General features: G+C 40.8%; 1 protein-coding gene across 1 annotated transcript; it reads right to left on the reverse strand.

Annotated features, from left to right (window-relative positions):
- Positions 1-117: 117 nt before the first annotated feature.
- epyc (epiphycan) lies at positions 118-12,897 on the reverse strand. The gene is made up of 9 exons (XM_040152778.1): positions 12,712-12,897; positions 5,743-5,902; positions 4,787-5,338; positions 4,236-4,448; positions 2,968-3,099; positions 2,559-2,717; positions 2,176-2,378; positions 1,276-1,371; positions 118-332 (listed from the first exon to the last, which is right to left on the reverse strand). Exons 1-9 carry the CDS (start codon positions 12,895-12,897, stop codon positions 162-164), a joined length of 1,872 nt encoding a protein of 623 aa, XP_040008712.1. The 3' UTR covers positions 118-161.
- Positions 12,898-18,339: the final 5,442 nt, after the last annotated feature.

Consider the following 18,339-nt stretch of genomic DNA (forward strand, 5'->3'; position numbering starts at 1 on the left):
TTAAAATATGCCGTTATGGCAGATTGATTATTTGAAGAGTGAATGAATGGTATACGTGTCTGCGTGTGTATGGTCTTGTGTGTCAATATGTACAAAGATGTGTGCATGTGGTTGTATTTGTGGGAGTCAGTGTGCAAGAGTGTCAGTATGTGTCTGTGTGGTTAAATGTGATTCCCGATGGGTATACGGGGCAGACAGATGTAAGCCTGTGGGGTTCTGCTGAGGTTGATGGGGTTGCCGTCCAGACGGATGTCCTCCAGTGCGTTCCTGATGTAGTTGAAGTCTTTCAGGTTGCAGAACGTGTCCTCGTGCAACATTTGAATATTGTTACGCTGCAAGAGGAGATAAAGCAGATATATCCCTTCATTTTAGATTTGCTGTGATGAAACTTTATTTATCATAGTGGAGAAATCTGATCATCATAGAGGATACTAGAGCACATAGAGTGTGTTGGCTAACCATGGTATGAATTCTAAATTTTTTAAATACCGTCAGGTTCCAGAGGAACCATGGCAGCCTCAAACCTTTCACTTATTTCTGCAATAAATTACTGCTTTTTTGTGAAAAAAGCTGCCTACTGCAGCTAAAAACAATGCTATGGACAGCAGTGAGAGTGAACTATAGCAGTAAAGTTGCAGGTCAGATGGCTAAGGGATGAGCTGAAACTGTGAAGCTCTAAAGCCCTTTAAAGCCGAGAGGAGTTGCATATTATAGTGATAATTCTCTGTACGTCACCCCTTTCACATATCATTTTATGCACTGTTATAAATGTATTGATTTTATATATATATATATAACTAAGCAGTTTCAAGACCCTTAAACTCCAGAGCAGGGCTTGGTGCTGAGAGCCAGTTGCATTTTGGAAGAGGCTCCAGGTTAGTTAGAATATCTGTGTTTGTTAAAGACAGGTTCAGATAGATATCAAATGTGTCATATACTGTATCTGGTAAAAGTTTAGTTCTTTGAATGGCTCGTGAAGTTTAGTGATATGGAATTTCAACACAGCTCCACCCAACTTCAACATAAACAAAGGTCTAACCATACAGAATAAGTAAAAACACCTGTGTGGCTGTACAGGACCTACAATCATTCCTTACACCAGGTTGCCTTTGCAGCTAAAGATTTTTCTATTTACCTTATTTTCATATCAAATTGGAACTAGAAAGGAATTTCAACCCCAGGAGTGCAAAGAACCTGCAATATGCTTGGAACATTTCATTTTCAGTGTTGACGAGTGGTGGGGATTGAGGAGACATGAGCCCGAAGCAGATATACCTGTAGGTGTAGAGACCGCAGGCTGTCTGGCAGAGGCACAGGGATATAATCAATGTGGTTGTCGGTTAGGTACAGGTACAGCAGGCCAGTCATATCCTAGATGCAATGACAAAAGATACAGATCGTTATTGGCCCTGACCTTTAGATGTTGCTTATGTGACAGAAAAGATTCAGGAAATTCCCAACACATTTTAAGGTAATCTTGTTATTTCAAAGAGGACTGAGCTCTAAGACTGTAAGCGGCTTGTGCTTTTTCCGCCGTACACTGCTACCCTACTTCTAGGATAAGAGTGCACAGTATCTTCCTCCATACAACATCGTTTCCTGCATTCAGCAGAGACAAGTGAAACACCGATACTACCACGTCTCTAGCCACTCACGTAAATAAGCCTCTCACTTGGATCAGCAAGGCGTCCATTTGTCAATGTCAGTATCACACAACTTTACAATTTCAACAATTTTGTCATGGACAGAATACCTATCACAAGTACTCTGAAGTGTGCAGTCCAGTGTTAAAAGCACTAAAGCACAACTAGATTGCGTGTGAGGGAGTCTGAGAGATAGCAGATTTTTAAGGTTGATACAGATATTGATAGTTGAGAAAAACTGAAATATAATTATTGTATATTGGCTGATATTACTTTTTTACATAAACGCAAAATTAACAAATATTTGTATCCCCTTAAATTTTGAACCAAGATATGCACTGTGAGACTTAAGAATAGACTCTACAGTGCTCTCTGGTGTACAAACTATGTAAAGGCTTTTTCCAAATTACCTCAAAAATATCTTTGCCATTTTTGTACTGCAATGTTTTATTGCTTATTGGCAATATATGTATGACCTTATGATTTAGCTTTAGTGTGTGACAGTCAGTGTAAGTAAGGAAGGTGCACGTACTTTGAACGGCTCTTTGTGAAGACCCGTGGTGCCAATGTTGTTGTGGCTGGCGTCAATCAGGGTCATGGTCTCTGGGAGAGCAGGCAGCTGTGAGATGTGATTTTCTCGGATCACCAGCTCCTCCAGCTCAGGCAGACCCAAAAATGCTTTGTCGTCGACGAACGTTATCTCGTTGGCGGTTAAGTCGATTCTCTTCAGCTTGTCTGTAAGGAGACGAGGAAAGACACTGAGACACTGATATCGACGTTCACGTTCTGGCGACTCGCTCCAACATCAAGGTCAAAGGAAAGGGTGTGATTAAATGGTTGACATTCACCTTCATATGTGGTTCTGAACATCCCTGGTCTAATATTCATACATTCTCATTCAAACAGGAAACATACTCATGGAGGCGAAGTCGGACTTGTTGATCTTGGTGATTCTGTTGTAGCGTGCATAGAAGTGAGTGGTGTCTTTGGGGAGGGGTGGCACACTATCCAGCCTCAAGTCATCACAGTAGACCGAACCACCAAGGCACGTGCACAGCAAGCAAGTGGGCATACCTGGAGCACATGGATAAGAAAAAGAGGAGACGAGAGGGGGGGGAGTAAAATATGAAAAATAGGAGGTTGAATTGTTGGTAGTTCATGGAATAAGCCTCAACCTCCCCCAAAGGCTAAAGAGGTTCTAATCCAAAGGGCAAAGTCAAATCAGGATTCAGGATATCAGGATTCGCAGACAAGTTCAAAAGGGAACCGTGATTTTATATCACGTTTCTCTAAATTCCGTGCCTTTGTTTCGTCTAGTACTGACCTTGTCTGTCAACCACAGGCTCATCAGGCTCGTCAGGTTCATCAGGCTCTGGCAATCCAGAGCTCACTGACCCTTCTACACCGCCAGTACCCTCCTGAGGGGTTTCTGGTGTAGTCGGAAGCAGCCCCTCCTCTTGTTAGACACAAGATTAGGTGTTGAAGAAACAGGTTAGCTTAGCATGGACATGGAACAGGAAGTATGGCAATCAGTAGCCCACTGTTTGCCGCATTGATAAGTTACATACAGTATATTAGCCGTTTAACACGGCTAATATACTGTATTTTTGGCATTTAACTGATAAAAGGAAGTTAAATGAAAATGTCTTTTCTGGTGTTAATGGAATGAAATGTAATCTGCTGAGTGGTTACAAAAACACGATTGTTAGCAAAGAGCAAAAAACACTTTTTAGGGAAGTCATTCAAAATAGGTTTGGTCTTTACAGTTTCAGTTGCCTCCATGATGGGCTATCAGGATAGGTAAATGTTTATGTGAAAGTAGTTTTTGCAGTGAATAACTCAAATTATTGCTCAAATAAAGCTACTATCCCTTTTCCAGTGACAAGGTGCCAATGCTGGAGCCAGTTCCCGTAATAAATCTTCACCTGTTCTATACAGTTCCATTTCCAAATAAACTCACAAAATTTGCCCCATTCTTGTACCTTAAAGGTGCCCTTTGGATTTTTTTTGTGAACATACAAAACTTATGTTTACAATCAGTGTTTCTCACCTAAATGAATTGTGTTTATCCCGGAGGTTCTAACAAGTGCATTTCCTCCCTCATAAAAAATTTGCAAAGCTGATTTCTTTTGTCTATTTTAAATTGTTCAGCAGCTTGCAGTCTTCTTCTTTGCTGTCTTTCTGTTGCATCCATGTGTGTGTGTGTGTGTGTGTGTGTGTGTGTGTGTAGTGTGTGTCCTCAAACATAGTACAAACGGGGAGACACTCATAAAACATTGCACTATAGTGGTAGAAATGGTCAAAAGTGTACCTTTTAAAGCTGCTGGTTTCCAACCAATTAAGCGCTAATGTTGAGGAAGAAATAACTTATTTTCAAAAGCTAGACTCTAAAATACAGGAGGAGGTGGACAAAACTGACAAACAAGGGTCAGTTCATAAAAAGATTAATTGGCTCCTTGGCCCAGCACCATCACTGGCACCTTGTTCAATATAAGTATTGACTTTTTGGTATACTTTTTGGCGTGTGAGGTATGGACTTTAGTTTTACCCTGCCTTTAACATATCTCACACAAGGGTAGAGTAGATACTGACCTTTATCAATGTCAGGAACCAGTGTTACCTCAGGGACCTCTGTGTCTCCAGAGTCAGAAACACCAGAAGCCCCAGAGGCTCCAGAGACGCCTAAGTCTCCAGAGGCTCCAGTATCCCCTGAGGCCCCTGAGATTCCTGAAGCTCCTGAGAAATCCCCAGAAGCACCCGATGCCTCGTGGGGGATAGTGTCGGGAGTGAGGGGCAGCTCCTCCTCTTGTTAGAGTCAAGGGTTGGGGTTAGGAGACACGAGGTTAGGAGGGTGGGGGTGAGATGGACAATCAATCAACCAATTTACCAATCAATCACACTCACATTTTAGATGAGACAGGATGTTAGAAAGACTGTTGAGTAACACAAATGTAATGGCATTCAGTATAACAAATACGTAATATCAACATTTAACTATAATTAAAAATTATGCAGTTAAATGGAATTTAAGGCAATAAATCAACATAAATCACATAGAGTGAGACAGGTTAATTCTACACTGATCAGGAAATAGTGTTGCCACAAGCCTTACGAACGGACATCTGCTCTGTAAAAGTACTAACCTCCAGATAACAAAGTTATCCCTGAGTCCCCGGACTCACCAGAGTCCCCAGAAACCCCAGAGCTTCCAGAGGCTCCTGAGATCAAGAGATCTCCAGAAAACCCAGAACCAGACTGGTCCCCAGACCCTCCAGAGCCCAGGGGGAGTTCAGTGGGAATCCCAGAACCTCCAGAGCCAAGGTCCCCAGAGGCTCCAAAAGTTGCGGATCCCATGGTATCCCCAGATTCCCAGAGATCCCCAGATTCCCAGAGATCCCCAGATTCCCAGAGATCCCCAGATTCCCAGAGATCCCCAGATCCCCAGAGATCTCCAGATATCAAGACATCCCCAGATACCAAGAACTCTCCAGATACCCCAGAGCTGATGAGCTCCTCGGAGACTCCGGAAATAAGCAAAATATCACCAGAGCCCCCAGAGGCACTGGAGACCAGTAGATCTCCTGAGCCTCCAGACCCAGAAGCCCCAGAAGCTGCTGAGGCTCCAGACCCTACGGAACCCCCAAAATCCCCGGAGACATGAGGGATGTCAGTGGGCATCAGACGCAGCTCCACCTCTTGTTAGAGACAAGATTAGGTATTAATAAACAGACAGATGAGACTGAAATGGATCATTAATCAGTTTTGGATTTCACAATGATGATTAGGTTCAGTAGTAAGTGACAAATGGACACAATGATTGAACATGACACATTTGAACAACAACATTTAACAACAGCTAGTTAAATGGAAGACATGCACATGGAAAAGATGATTGCTGAAGATGCAGACAATGAGTTTTGAGGACAGATTAGTGTTTCTTCGTTTTTGATGTTCTTGTTCATTATGGGTGTAATGCCGCTCTCACAAATCCATAGGCCCAAAGAAGAGCAAGGCCATCTCTCAAACCGTGTGAACTTCGTATGTCAAGTGACTTTATGTTTATGGGTGTGCAGACCTAAATGTATGTGCTTTTTCAGACCTTTCTGTGTGTCTGGGCCCATGAGAACTCCAGATCCCCCTGAACCCTGAGGGACGAGCTGGGGTTTTAGGGGCAACTCTTCCTCTTCCTCCTCTTCCTCCAACGAGGCGGCGGGTACAGGGTAGTTATAGTCAGACGGGGCCAGTGTTCCAATCTCTATCTGAGAGAAAGACAGCAGCAGTGAGTCAAAAATGTAAGCAATTCTGACTTTAGCATTGAGCATCAGAAGAATAATATTTAGTCTTACAATGTTTTTCTCTTAGTCTGTACATAAAAATAAAACTTTTAAAACTAGTCCAAGGAAGCACTTGGCTGTGTTAGTCCCAGTTCCATTTTTGCTCAACCTGATTACTAATGTTCCAAGAAGTAAGAAAAAATGTATCCTGATATTACTGTACACAGGGAAAATACAGGCCAAGACATTTTCCTCTATTCCAAAATAAAATAGTTAACCTACACAACGCTTGGTAAACTGTAACATGCCACCCACACAAAGTAATTAAGTGAAAATTGGAGGTCAATGTAATAATGGTTACAGATCTATAATGTACAAATAATATACCACTATTCTGAGCAATTGTTTTACATCCTCGTCATCAAAAGGTCTGCCAATAATTTTAAGAGAATATTCAGAAAACTGTCATTAAGCTGAATTTTATGTAGGTACAGTATGTAGTCTGTCATATCTAGACTTTTTACATTTTAGAAAATGAAAGAATTTAATGTAAATGAAAGAAGCTTTTGCGCACAGAGGCAGAAATGACTAACACCGCAGCAGGCTTGCACTAAATAACGGAGGGCAGCATAAAACCTGCAAAAACTCTAAAGATAAATTTCACCTCTGCACAGCTAAATGTGCATCATACACTTGTATAAGGAATAACATATCGGTATATAACTATCAAAAAGTGCATACACGTCCAGCCAAAACTAAGTTAACGGTGACAACTAAGTTGACGGTTCATAGGCAATACGCTGTGTAGCAAGACTTCTGCATCAAGTAATCCCAGAGGGACAGCATTTTATAAAACAGACGTTGGCATTCATGAATGCGTGGTGTCGACAGTCAGGGCACTTAATACATGTCAGTAAACAGGAAAATGAAATGTTAAAAATCCGAATTGCTCACAGTACCTCTGTTATTTTGTCAAAAGCTACAGTCACAATGCTTGGTGTGAAGAATTAACATGTTAACACATTTGTTTCACAATCTATTCCCAACAAGCACCTACAACAAAACAATTTAAGCTGATGGATCATTCTTGTTAGCATTCAGCATCATTCGCTCTGTAATTGAATGGCATTACACATTGCAAAAGCTGCAAAATGTGTAACTTGTGGATACTGACAAAATAATGCATTCAGGATCTGTGTGTTTCCCTCCTCTACAAACTTTGAGACTGAAGTCCTTTTTAAAAGTTTGGTGAAGACTATAAAATTGGCTTTGATACCATTACCACAGATTCGGCACACAGTCAAGATTTGATAAACTGTGCCTGGTCAGAATTGATTTTTAGATATTGCAATAGACTTAATTACATTTACCGGAGCTGGAGATTACTGATATCATGTAAAACACTGCTCTGTTTATGCAAAACAAGCACAAATGTCCCTCCCAGTCTCTGATCATATTTTGTATTTGGCCAATCCTAAGCAAAAGCATGGGTGCAACCCTTTAAACAGCTTTCCTCTACCCCCTCCACATGTACCATAAACTGTGACATGGTGGCTAACAGTCACTTGCAGTAAATTATTAACATCTGTGATCATTGTAGGAAAAACAACAAACAACAAACCCTTTCGCACTGTGGGAGAAAAAACATCCCCCTTTCCGTAACCCTGAACAGGATATGGGGGTAGACTGAATTTCAGCTCTGTATTCGTCGCAGATGTTTTTCCTTTTTACGAATTCACATTCACAATACGGTGTTAGTTTCAACTAAACAGTATCATATACCTGAAGGATAAGCAATCAATGCGCTCTAGTGCTCTATGATAGGGTGACATCCTCGTTTCAAATCTATTTTTTGGATCTTGCATATTCCCCTCTTTTTCCCTTTCCTCTCTGTTCGTCCTTTCTCTTTTACTATTACTAATTGGGGGGGGGGGGACGTTAAACTATAACTGAAGGCGATACAGTTCAACTGACATGTCACTGAATCAACAATCAAGGAGAGATCAGCATAGGTCCGTCCCTCCAGGATTACAGTGGAACCTTCCTATCTCCACCACCATGTGGCAGCAAAGTGTCCAGATTGAAGTAACTATGGTAAAGACAGCAATGACTGCTCAGATGCAAACTCTTAAAAAAGCCATAGAGGACATTTTTGAGATGTCCACAGTGATACACATGACTAAACCCATAGCACTTTCTTGCACGTACATCTTATGTATATGACATATCTTTGCCGTAACAACAATCCCACCAACCTTGATTGCCACAGGGAAAAAAAAAACGTTGTTTTAAGACTTGACATTCAGTTTTTACACACTCTTGATTATGAACAAATCGGTAATGGAGGGATGCTCACAAATCTCGCTTTTGTGAGATTTTTTTCAGACTATTGTCAATATAACTTCAACATTATTACATTTCTTAGACTTCGTAAAAAGGGTTTTCAAATCGTTCCTATATGCGAAGAAGTATATGTTCAGATATTTAGTTTAACACATTTCACGAGCGATGTTGTTTCCCCTTTAGTAAACCTAAAGACCAGACAAACTGCAGAAGGTACACCCAAGGACTAAGAAGTAAAACCATATTAATGCTACCTTCTACCTCATTTCGAAATATCAAATTACTTTATAAACAAAGGTTTAGCACTTTTGTTTAACAAATAGTCTAACATTTAAATTTTATGTTGAGAAATAAATTTAAAGGCAACTCTGCCAAACCAACCAAGATTTATGAATTACAGTGTTTTTGGTTCCTTCATTAAAAGCTTCAGATATATCCATCTGGTATTATAATTGCATTTACAGTCATTGCAGTTGTTCTTTGATGTTTTGGTGTTTGATGAAACCTGCAGTTCTATCATTCTCCAGACGAGGGCAATGAACCCCCACAAACCACCACAGGTAATACCTGACACTCTCTCACGCCCAACAAGGCTGACTCAACCCTCCAAAAAGGGAATGGTCCTTGTGGAACCAAGACACACATGGTAGCTGCAAGAGTCCATATTTGAGTCTTTTCAACTACTTTCAACCAAAGTAATCAGATGCCAACAAGCCGAGGGGTATCAAAGTAATTGTATGTCCAGAGAATGAAGTCAAAGTAAGTAGAACCTTTGGTTAACCAGGAATAGAACCGAGTAAAAAAGTAATGCAGGGACATTAAATGCAGGAATGAAGAGACATCTAGCACTCAATGTCACATTTTAAAGCTTGGCAGAGACACAGTTTGGGATACAACAAGGTAGGCCTTTGAAAAGTCATGCACAGAGTTAGCTCACTGCAGCTCTCCCCTTCATTTCCCCCTTTCCCCAAAGCAAACATTTACACCCGAGGGAAAAGAAGAGGCGAAAGGCTGGCAACCAAAAATACAGAAAACATTTTCTGGAGACAGCATGGGAATACAGAAGGCCCAGGGAGAGACGGTGAATGTGAGCATCAAGCCAAGGCCAAATGTTAATCTGTTAATATGTTAATATGTCGGTCAGTGGATGCATTCAGCAAAGTACATTAAGTTACAGCTACACCCTGGTTCACCAGCTGCATCCTTTAGAACAAACCAAATGATGCTAAAGTGCTGGTCACACCCAAGAAATGAGTAGCACCAGGACATCACCCATCTCATGGTCCATGTGTATAGACTGTACAACTTGTACAAGGTCAAGTTAATTCATGTAAAGTCTAGAGTCCAATGAAAAACCATGTGGTAAATTTTGAGCGTTAATTGGTGAGCTTTAGGGCTGCTGGTAGGCAGATTGTTGTTTTGACAGAGCATGGCTCGCTGTTCCCCCGTTTCCAGTCCTTAAGCTAAGCTAGGCTAACTGGCTGCTGGCTGTAGCGTTGTATTTAACACACAGACAAGAGAGTGGTACCAATCCTCTCATCTAACTCTCGGCAAGACAAATGCGGGGACAAAAATTCCCTGTGTTTTCAAGTAAATATTGGACAAGATTATGATGCTAACTATCAGATAAGGCTGAAACGTGTACAAGTATTTTGTGTTTTTCCAAATGAAGAGCTACAGATGGCTGACAAAATTACAGCTTACTATTTACGGCGATACAATCCGATACGCCGGCAGCACAAACAACAGTTTCAGAAACCCCCATTCACCAATCAGCAATGTATATTGTACAGGTATAAATGTTATTTTGTCCAGCCTTTGTACAAAGCAAGTTCAAAATTCAAATTACCAGCTGCAATTAACTAAACCAGCTCGCTCTAAAGATGTTATTTGCCTCAAGAAAACAAGATTGAAAGACAGACTGAATGTCTGAGTCAAACTGAGAAGATACCTAGATAAAACTAAAGTTGGTGATTAAAGTATTTGCAGAGACTTTTGAACGCAGCAGACTGAAGACACTTTGCCTGGATTGCAAGGTAGATGAGCCTTTACTTCTCTCAAAAGAGACGAGCCTTGAGGAGAAAGGAGAGACATACTAACAAAGAGCTGGAGGTGGAAAGTAAAGACTCAGCATTCCAGAGGCATGGAGCTCATCCGTTAATTTCTCCCCTGACATCTGATGTGTATGTGAATAAAATCTGTTTAATCTTTACTCTTCTTAAACAACCAGTCTATCTGAAGATCTGCCCTCTCACCTTAAATTGTGTTGTCAACAAAACAAAGACTCTGCAATTATACGTTTGTGTCTTTTCAGTGTGGGCAATCAGATGAGAAAGATTCTAGTAACTCTGATTGTATTTTTTCTCCTCTTCCTGCCCCAAAAGACTCCCACAAAATCTTATGCAATGTGCTCTGTCGTATTCGGGCTTGTTAAACAGAGAGACATTATCAAAGCCATTCCCCTGGAACACATGACAACCATCCCACACCGAGCACTGTCATGTGTAATACTCAGCTGTAAAGCTTTGCACACTAGAGTTCAAACATTTTAAATTTGCCCAAAAGGTTGTGGTTGTAACTTTTTGTGACCCAGGATGAAAAAATAATTGACTGATTTATATTGTTAGTTCTACTACGTTGTCATATCTGCTAAATCTGCACTGGATTGTGGGATAGGTCTTAGATAACAGCAATGGTGTGAGTGCAATCCACATCAGGTTTAACTTAAGTCGCTGGCTCATAGGAAGCATGTTGGAAATCCTGTGTGGATGATTTGTCTCGTGCCATCTTGACATTGCCTTGGCCTAATTTCCTTGATACAAAGAGGTATAAATGGGAACATGAAATTTGACTAATTCTTGCCATCCCAGCATGCCCTGCAGGCTTGCCACATCACACTCAACTTGAGCTGATTTAGCAGGCACTTCTGGAATCCGTTTTTCATGTTAGCAACACTGTCTGCCACATTCATCTTTTAAAAGCCGGTTTTGCAGAGGAGGATCTGAGTAGAATGACAAAAGAAGTACGTCCCAGAGGGCACAGCGGTGCTTTGGTTTTGCTCATTTTGAAGCAGATCATTCCCTCAGTGCATCAGATTTTTTTTTGTAAACAGTAACAGCAGGTCACACTTACTGAGAAAATACTGCATAGCAGTTGTCTTGCTTGCAGCTCATTGGCATCCACTTACTAAAGTCTTGTGTAGAAAGTATATGTTATATCAGTGTGGCAAAATAATACATGCCGATGATACTCCATCTGTGTTTCCTGTATTTTTCTTTTTTACCTATCACTCCCAGAAATATATATTCTGATTGACTGAATGTAAAAAGAAATCACTCGGATGAAATCAGGCTGCAACTTTTTTGCATTTTAAGCAATCTGCACACCTAAATAAATGAATGAATAAATGCATGCTCTGTGATTAAAAGATGTATCCGTCCTTGATTTTTCTCAGGCAAATAGAAAACATGTCCATCCCTGAAGCATAAAATATTGTTTGATTCCACGGAATAAACTACTCCACACGCAGATGGACTGGTAGCTGGCCAAGGTACGAAAGTGAAATATTTTGGCCACAATAGTGCGTAAAAGCTGTAAAGGCATCCATTTTCCAAATGGCCCCTGTGGGTATCAGCATGATGCCTGTCCGCTCCATGAACCTGGTGACCTCAGATTAAAACCAGCCAGTTCACTGGTATTGCATTGTACCTGTATGGTTTACAATGTAGGCTGTATATCGTGTTGATGTGATATAATTTATATTTTATATCTGTCTCCACAGCAATCACTCAACATCATATAGGTGGCATGAACTTTAAGGTCTAACAGTTGGTCGTGCATCTCATAATTGTTTTTGTACAAGTGTACCTCAGCATTACATTAAGCTGTGTATAGTGCAAAACTACGAAACTGACCGTGTCAAACAACTGAAATGATAAAGGCAAATGTTGCATAAATCCTATGTCAGTCACAATTGGCATCAGTTAAACCTGCAATAACAACTTTTTGGCTACTTGGGTGGAGCAGACACAAGCTATAAACACAACACTGACATATTATCATCTTTTAAGTTAATACAGTGAACTTGTTAACAAACTGTTGCCCATCCAGCAGGTATGGAGCAACATTAGCATTCATGTGGAGTTGTGTTTCTAGCCACCTGATGACTGTAAGTACAATATTTACCCTCTTTAAGCTCTGTTTTTGGTCTCTACCAACTCTTGAGGGAAACATCTTGTTCTTTAGCAGCTAAATCATTGATATTCTGGTCTGCTGTTTGGTGCTGGGCAGGTAGCTCAGGTTTATAAAGGATTTGCTGACTTTGCAGATTTTCCACTGAGCAGAATAAATGGCAACATGCCATGACCCATGGAAGCAAAAATGATCCACAGTGAATCGCTGATATTCCCTCAAAACTACCAAAATGGTCTTGGACCCATACAGTTTCTTACCTGAGGATCATCAATTGTCAGCCCATCTTCATAGTCATAGATATCCTGGTTCTCCAAATTTAAGTTGTCTAGATCCACATCATAGTTGGCACTGTCGTATGTGTCCAAGTCAACTTGTCGGGAAAATCTGGGGCTGGCCACCACTGCTTTGAGGACGAAGAGTCCCAACACGAGCCGCACGAGCATCCTCATAGTCCACCTTGACACGGACTGAGAGAGATGTAAAATCAAAGAGGGAACGTCCATTGAACGATTTACAATTGTAGATGCAGTACAAGACACTACATGGATATTAAACTATCACAAGGTGAGTCTTCACTTTTTCAGTTTGTTTTTTATTGTAATCTGTCCCATGTAACTAGCAAAATGCTAAACTGAATTAAACCTACATGTACTGAACTAAACCTACACCTACAAATACCAACATAGCAAACTTTGACGAACTGTTTCAGATAAAAAGCTTTAAACTGGTCTGCTGTTAGAACTGAGGACATGCTATGTATTAAAATATAGTTCCACATAGGTGCACTTCAACAAGTTATGCCTTTATGATATTGACTCCATAACCAGTCTATAATATCTCTATAAGACATATAACATAACATCTCTATAGTGCTACAGACCAGGGCTTCACTTTGGGACACATCATTAAGGTCAGTGATTTCATTACTGAGGTGCAGACAGCTCAAGGGATCGAAATATGATCACAGAGCCAGATGCTCACTGTTCCAGGAAGCAGCCATCTTGGCTTATATCAGTGCTTGCCTGAGGCGTGTCAAAGGTCAGACGTCAGAGTTGATCTGATAAGGAACCATGGGAACGTTTTCTTTGGTCTGCAGGGCTGAACACTTCTAAGAAATCTACTTTCGCTTGTAGGATTTTTCAGTGATGGTTTTTAATGTATTTAGAAGAACAGAGATTTTGTGTTGCTTCTTTTCCAATAAAACACAGTTAAAGCTGCATTTTAATTCCTGTGTTTTTGGCTGGGGCTTTGGTTATTTTTCCCAATCATACTAAAGAGGCGTTGGCAGAAACATGCAGCAAAAATTCTTGGCAACAAGTTTGAAATGAGGGCAGAGACAAGAGGGTCCTTTTCTACTTGAATATAAAATTAGCATGTATGACTTTCACTGAGTGCAGATCTACTATGCACTGCCCTGACCTAGATAGCTGCTCATTTCCTCAGCAGCACAGATCTGCTAAGCTTAGTGAGGTTGATTAAGTTCAAAAAGGTAAATCCCAAGTGGGAAGCATTAATAAGATTAGTATATGTTGATTACTGTTTAATTAGCTGGCATCACAGACATTAGGCTTAAGAATTAATCATCTGATGGTGGGGAATTTCATAGCACACTAATAGCAGGTGTAGCCACATCACTGCTGGCCTGAGAAGCGGCAGAAGAGTTTAAAGATGGTCCTTTTCGGCCGGGGCAGAGAGATGGAGAGCAAGGGAAGGGAAGGGAAGAAGAGAAGAAAAGAGCGAGATGGAGAGAGAGGTGGACAAGATTTTGGCCCTCAGGGTTAGATGGAGAGAGTGAGGGAAAGACTGAGTGGGAGAGAGCAAGAGAGAGAGACAGAGAGAGAGAGAGAGAGACAGGTTTTTTAAGCTAACTCGACCCCTCGCCCCTTTACAGAGGTTCTTTATGAGGCCCGGTCGCTGCCTGTCTCAGCACTCAAACTCCAAATTCCACCGAGGTTTGTGGACAGGATGGTAGTGAGTTACGGCTGCAAGGAAAAGCTTCATTCAGCAGTGAGGGTGATCAAACACACACAGACACCTACACACACACCCACCCACACACACACACACACACACACACACACACACACACAGACACAAACGCGCACACATAAACACAGTAATGCACCACACTTGGAACGACACATCCTCTCACAGATGCACACTGTGTCTTAACACACCTATCTTTTCAGAGAGAGAAAATTGAGAAACCACCGCGGCTATTTTGGGATGAGGACAGATATAAGACAAAGATTAGAAACATCTTCCCTGGGTTATTTAAATCATCAATTTAATGTGGATGTGAGAGGGATAGACTAAATATGCAAATTAATCCCTTCATTGTCCTTTTAAAATGTCCAACATTAACTTGGCGCACCTGATTGAAAAAAGATGAGCTGAGTGGTTAGCATCCCCACTGACCTGACTTTCTGTCATGAGGCTATGAAATCCAGCATGACTACACTCAAAGAAGGACTATGCTAAAGACAGAGGTGTGCTTTTATACAGGCCATCACAGCGTACAGTGTGTGGAAACTGTGTATGTGTGTATGAGTGTAGCCTCCGGACTACCTCCGTGTTATGCTTGGCTCTGCGTTGGGCATTCCTAATATCCAGTGATTCTACCTTTTTCCCTCAAAAGCCACAAGCAAACTTGACAGACGTCTCTTTGCTACTGGTTGCAGAGCAAACTGGTACATTTGTACCACACAAAGGTTAAAAGGAATTTAAAAATCCTCCACCAAAGCAGGTGACAAAGAATTTAATTCTTACAAAAGTTAATTTATGCTCGTAATTCAGCTTCGAGAGAGAATGTATAAAAACCATTTCTAACAACAAATAAGATTTTCATCACTTTTTCATAAATTGGAAGAAGGTATTTTGAGCAAAATTGTCTGAAAACATACAATGATCTCCATTTTCCTCCTGATTTGAAATCAAAACAAAACAATGCTGTAGCTGTCAAAATGCAAAAGAAGTCAGTATCACCAGGGTGGTCACAAATCCAAAAACCACCTGTTGGACACTCATACCTGAATCACATGTACTGAAGCTTATAAAACTATCAGACAAAAATTCACAATCACTATCACTGCTAAAGGACAACTAAGACATCCACATTTCAGACACCTGCAAACCTCCAATGCAAACCCTGAATAGCAGCGTTTTTGGAGGGGGTAGTTGAGCCTGCCTGCCTGCCTGCCTGCCTGCCTAATCCCTTGCACTAGAGAGGCATTGAACCAGTATGAAGATAGCACCAAGAACGCTTACCTCTGTCTCCTGCTTTCCCGAATGGTCCCTTCAGCCGTGATGGAGATGCTGAGGGCTCCGGGACTTGGCCAATGGTGAGAGGTCGTGCAGGGTGCCTTGAAGAGGGAGGGTGCATGTGTGAGGTGTGTGAACGGTGTGTGTGTGTGTGTGTGTGTGTGTATGTGTGTGTGTGTGTGTGTGTGTGAATGTGACAAGTGTGTTGGTGTGTGTATGTGTAGGTCTGTGTGCTCTGGCAGACCTGAGTGCCCTGCCGCTTATGTGTGAACGTAGGCACTGAGACTGATTGGACCAGAGCAGATTGCTTTTGGTCACTCGGAGTGTACCCACCCCGTACCGTACACCCAAATCCACGACCTCTGAAACATACACACACACACACACACACACACACACACACACACACACAGACATCAGACACAGAGAGAAAGAGAGAGCAAAGCCCCCCCAGTGACAAAATACCTTTTTATCCCATACAAGAGTATCCTTTATTTTTATAAGAGTGTGGCTCAATCAGACTGAAATATTTGTCTGCCTTTTCCTGGGGTGGAAGTCTGGCATGTGTTGCTTTCATGTACGGGGGGATCCACGGGGCCCTTGTACACAATGGGGCCTCTGTGAGGAGCCCCTGTTAGCATGGTGCTGTGAGGAAGTCCCCGCTCGGAGGAAGGCCTCTGCCCTCCCTCTTGGTTGAAGCTGCTTTCTCTTTGCACCGTTGCTTGCCAAAAGTTCTGCTATAACTACAGATCTGCATTCAGTCGTGGGATAACATAGTTTGACTTGACGGAGAATGAGCTGATCTTGGGTCAGAGCCAGGCAAGTGGTTCTTTTTCAGTTCTGTACAGGTCTAGGTAGGCATTCAGAGAGATGCACACACTCACAGACAGTCTGTCATTAGGGTCAAATGATAAAACCAAAAATAGGACATCGGAAGCTACTGGCAAGCTTTGCCCTGTCAGCTTTATTTGGCCACAACTTTGTCTCAACCCCTCCCTCTCAGTCATATGGTAACTGTAGACCTTATGATGAGTGAGGGGAAAAGGATGTAGTGGGAGTGCCAGAAATCATTTTGCACCTGCCACATAAACTGGGATTAATATTCAGAGCTTTTCTTTTTGCCAAATATTCTCAAAAAGCAAAGAATTGAATTAAATTTTGACCCAAATGTCTAGACACAATCATTGATACCCACGATATATGAACGAGTGCATTGTACAGAGCCTGAGATGTCATGTGGTAATTGACAATGATATGTAAATTTGATGCCAGCAATAACAGGGATTACGTTTTGAAAAGAATTTAGATTTTAATTTTTGGCTTCTTCACCTAGCCTTATCTGGAGCCTTCAGATATTAGGAGGCACAAATGACCGGGAGTAGGAAACACTGATCTGTGCATGTTATTTCATAATAATGTAGTTTCATACCTCAGAAGGGTATGAACGAGACGTTCAAGACAGAAGCACAAAAGATTTCTGTCATAGCGACACAATTCATTTAACAGGATTGATTGATGGCAGATGTGGCAGTCTGTGGATAATGGTCTACTGTATGCTCACTGTCAAATGATAATTTTAGATTTCCCAAAAAGATTTCTCATAATCCGATATGTCCATAATAAAATGTGGTGAAAAATGAAAATGAAAATGGCTACCACAAATATTATCATAATTATTTCTAACAAATATTTACATATAGGTTAAAGTGCTGATATGCTGGAGATGTAAATCAAAAAAGAACAAAACTACATTTTAATTTTTAGAAACTTTATTGAAACTGAAGACAATTAAAATGAAATCTCTTGCTCAACTAATTCAGAAAAATAATGACCAGAATTAAAAAGTGTGTTGGCATTTTTTTTTTTAAAACAGTTATCACATTTCTTTTGCATACAAAACATTAAGGAATATTGCCCATGAATATTCACAGGACTCACGGGTTTGTATTTTTTGTACTTTTTTTCTCAAACAATATTAAATAAAAATAAATTACCTACAGTAATTATGCATAATTGTAGAATACAGTTATTTTCTAAAGTTAACAAGAACACAAGACCATTCATTTGGCTTCAAGTCTACAAATATAAAGCAGTCAAAAGTTTTCCTGAAACAATAGAAAAAAATCCAAAGTGATATTCCCCTACGCATTCATAAGGTCTGCTTCCTGCTCAAAAAAAGATAATGACAATGGGTCCTCAAAGATGTCCACATGCAATAAATACATATCGTCCTCCTAAGTCATTTTGGTTCAGAATTCTACATGCAGATGGTTACACCAACATAAGGCACAACTAGTGGTCAACAGAGCGTAGCCTCAATTAAAGCGTCTAACTGATTAGTTCCTCATCGACTTTGTTGTTATTTTTGGATTTTTTTATGCAAATTGTACTGAAACATCAATGTTTTCTGGAACTAAAAAAATATCTTTCCTCAAGACACAACAATAAAATAAGTTGATGCCAACTAGTGTCAAATATTTCACAAACATGCAAATATTACTCATGTCCCCATTTTTGATGCATGGTTTCACAGGTCTCATTTATCAGACCAGCATCCACACTGACAAGTCATCGATTGTAGGAAAGTATAATTTGCCAACAACATGTAGAAGAATTTCCTTTTC

The sequence above is a fragment of the Xiphias gladius genome, chromosome 2, assembly GCF_016859285.1.
Source record: "Xiphias gladius isolate SHS-SW01 ecotype Sanya breed wild chromosome 2, ASM1685928v1, whole genome shotgun sequence".
Lineage (NCBI taxonomy): Eukaryota > Metazoa > Chordata > Actinopteri > Istiophoriformes > Xiphiidae > Xiphias > Xiphias gladius.

Coding starts and splice junctions, on each gene's coding strand:
- epyc (XM_040152778.1), bottom strand. CDS start 12,897: ATGCTCGTGCGGCTCGTGTTGGGACTCTTCGTCCTCAAAGCAGTGGTG. Junction 1,372..2,175: donor TTCACAAAGAGCCGTTCAAA/GTACGTGCACCT, acceptor CATTGCATCTAG/GATATGACTGGCCTGCTGTA. Junction 333..1,275: donor TGCGGTCTCTACACCTACAG/GTATATCTGCTT, acceptor CTCCTCTTGCAG/CGTAACAATATTCAAATGTT.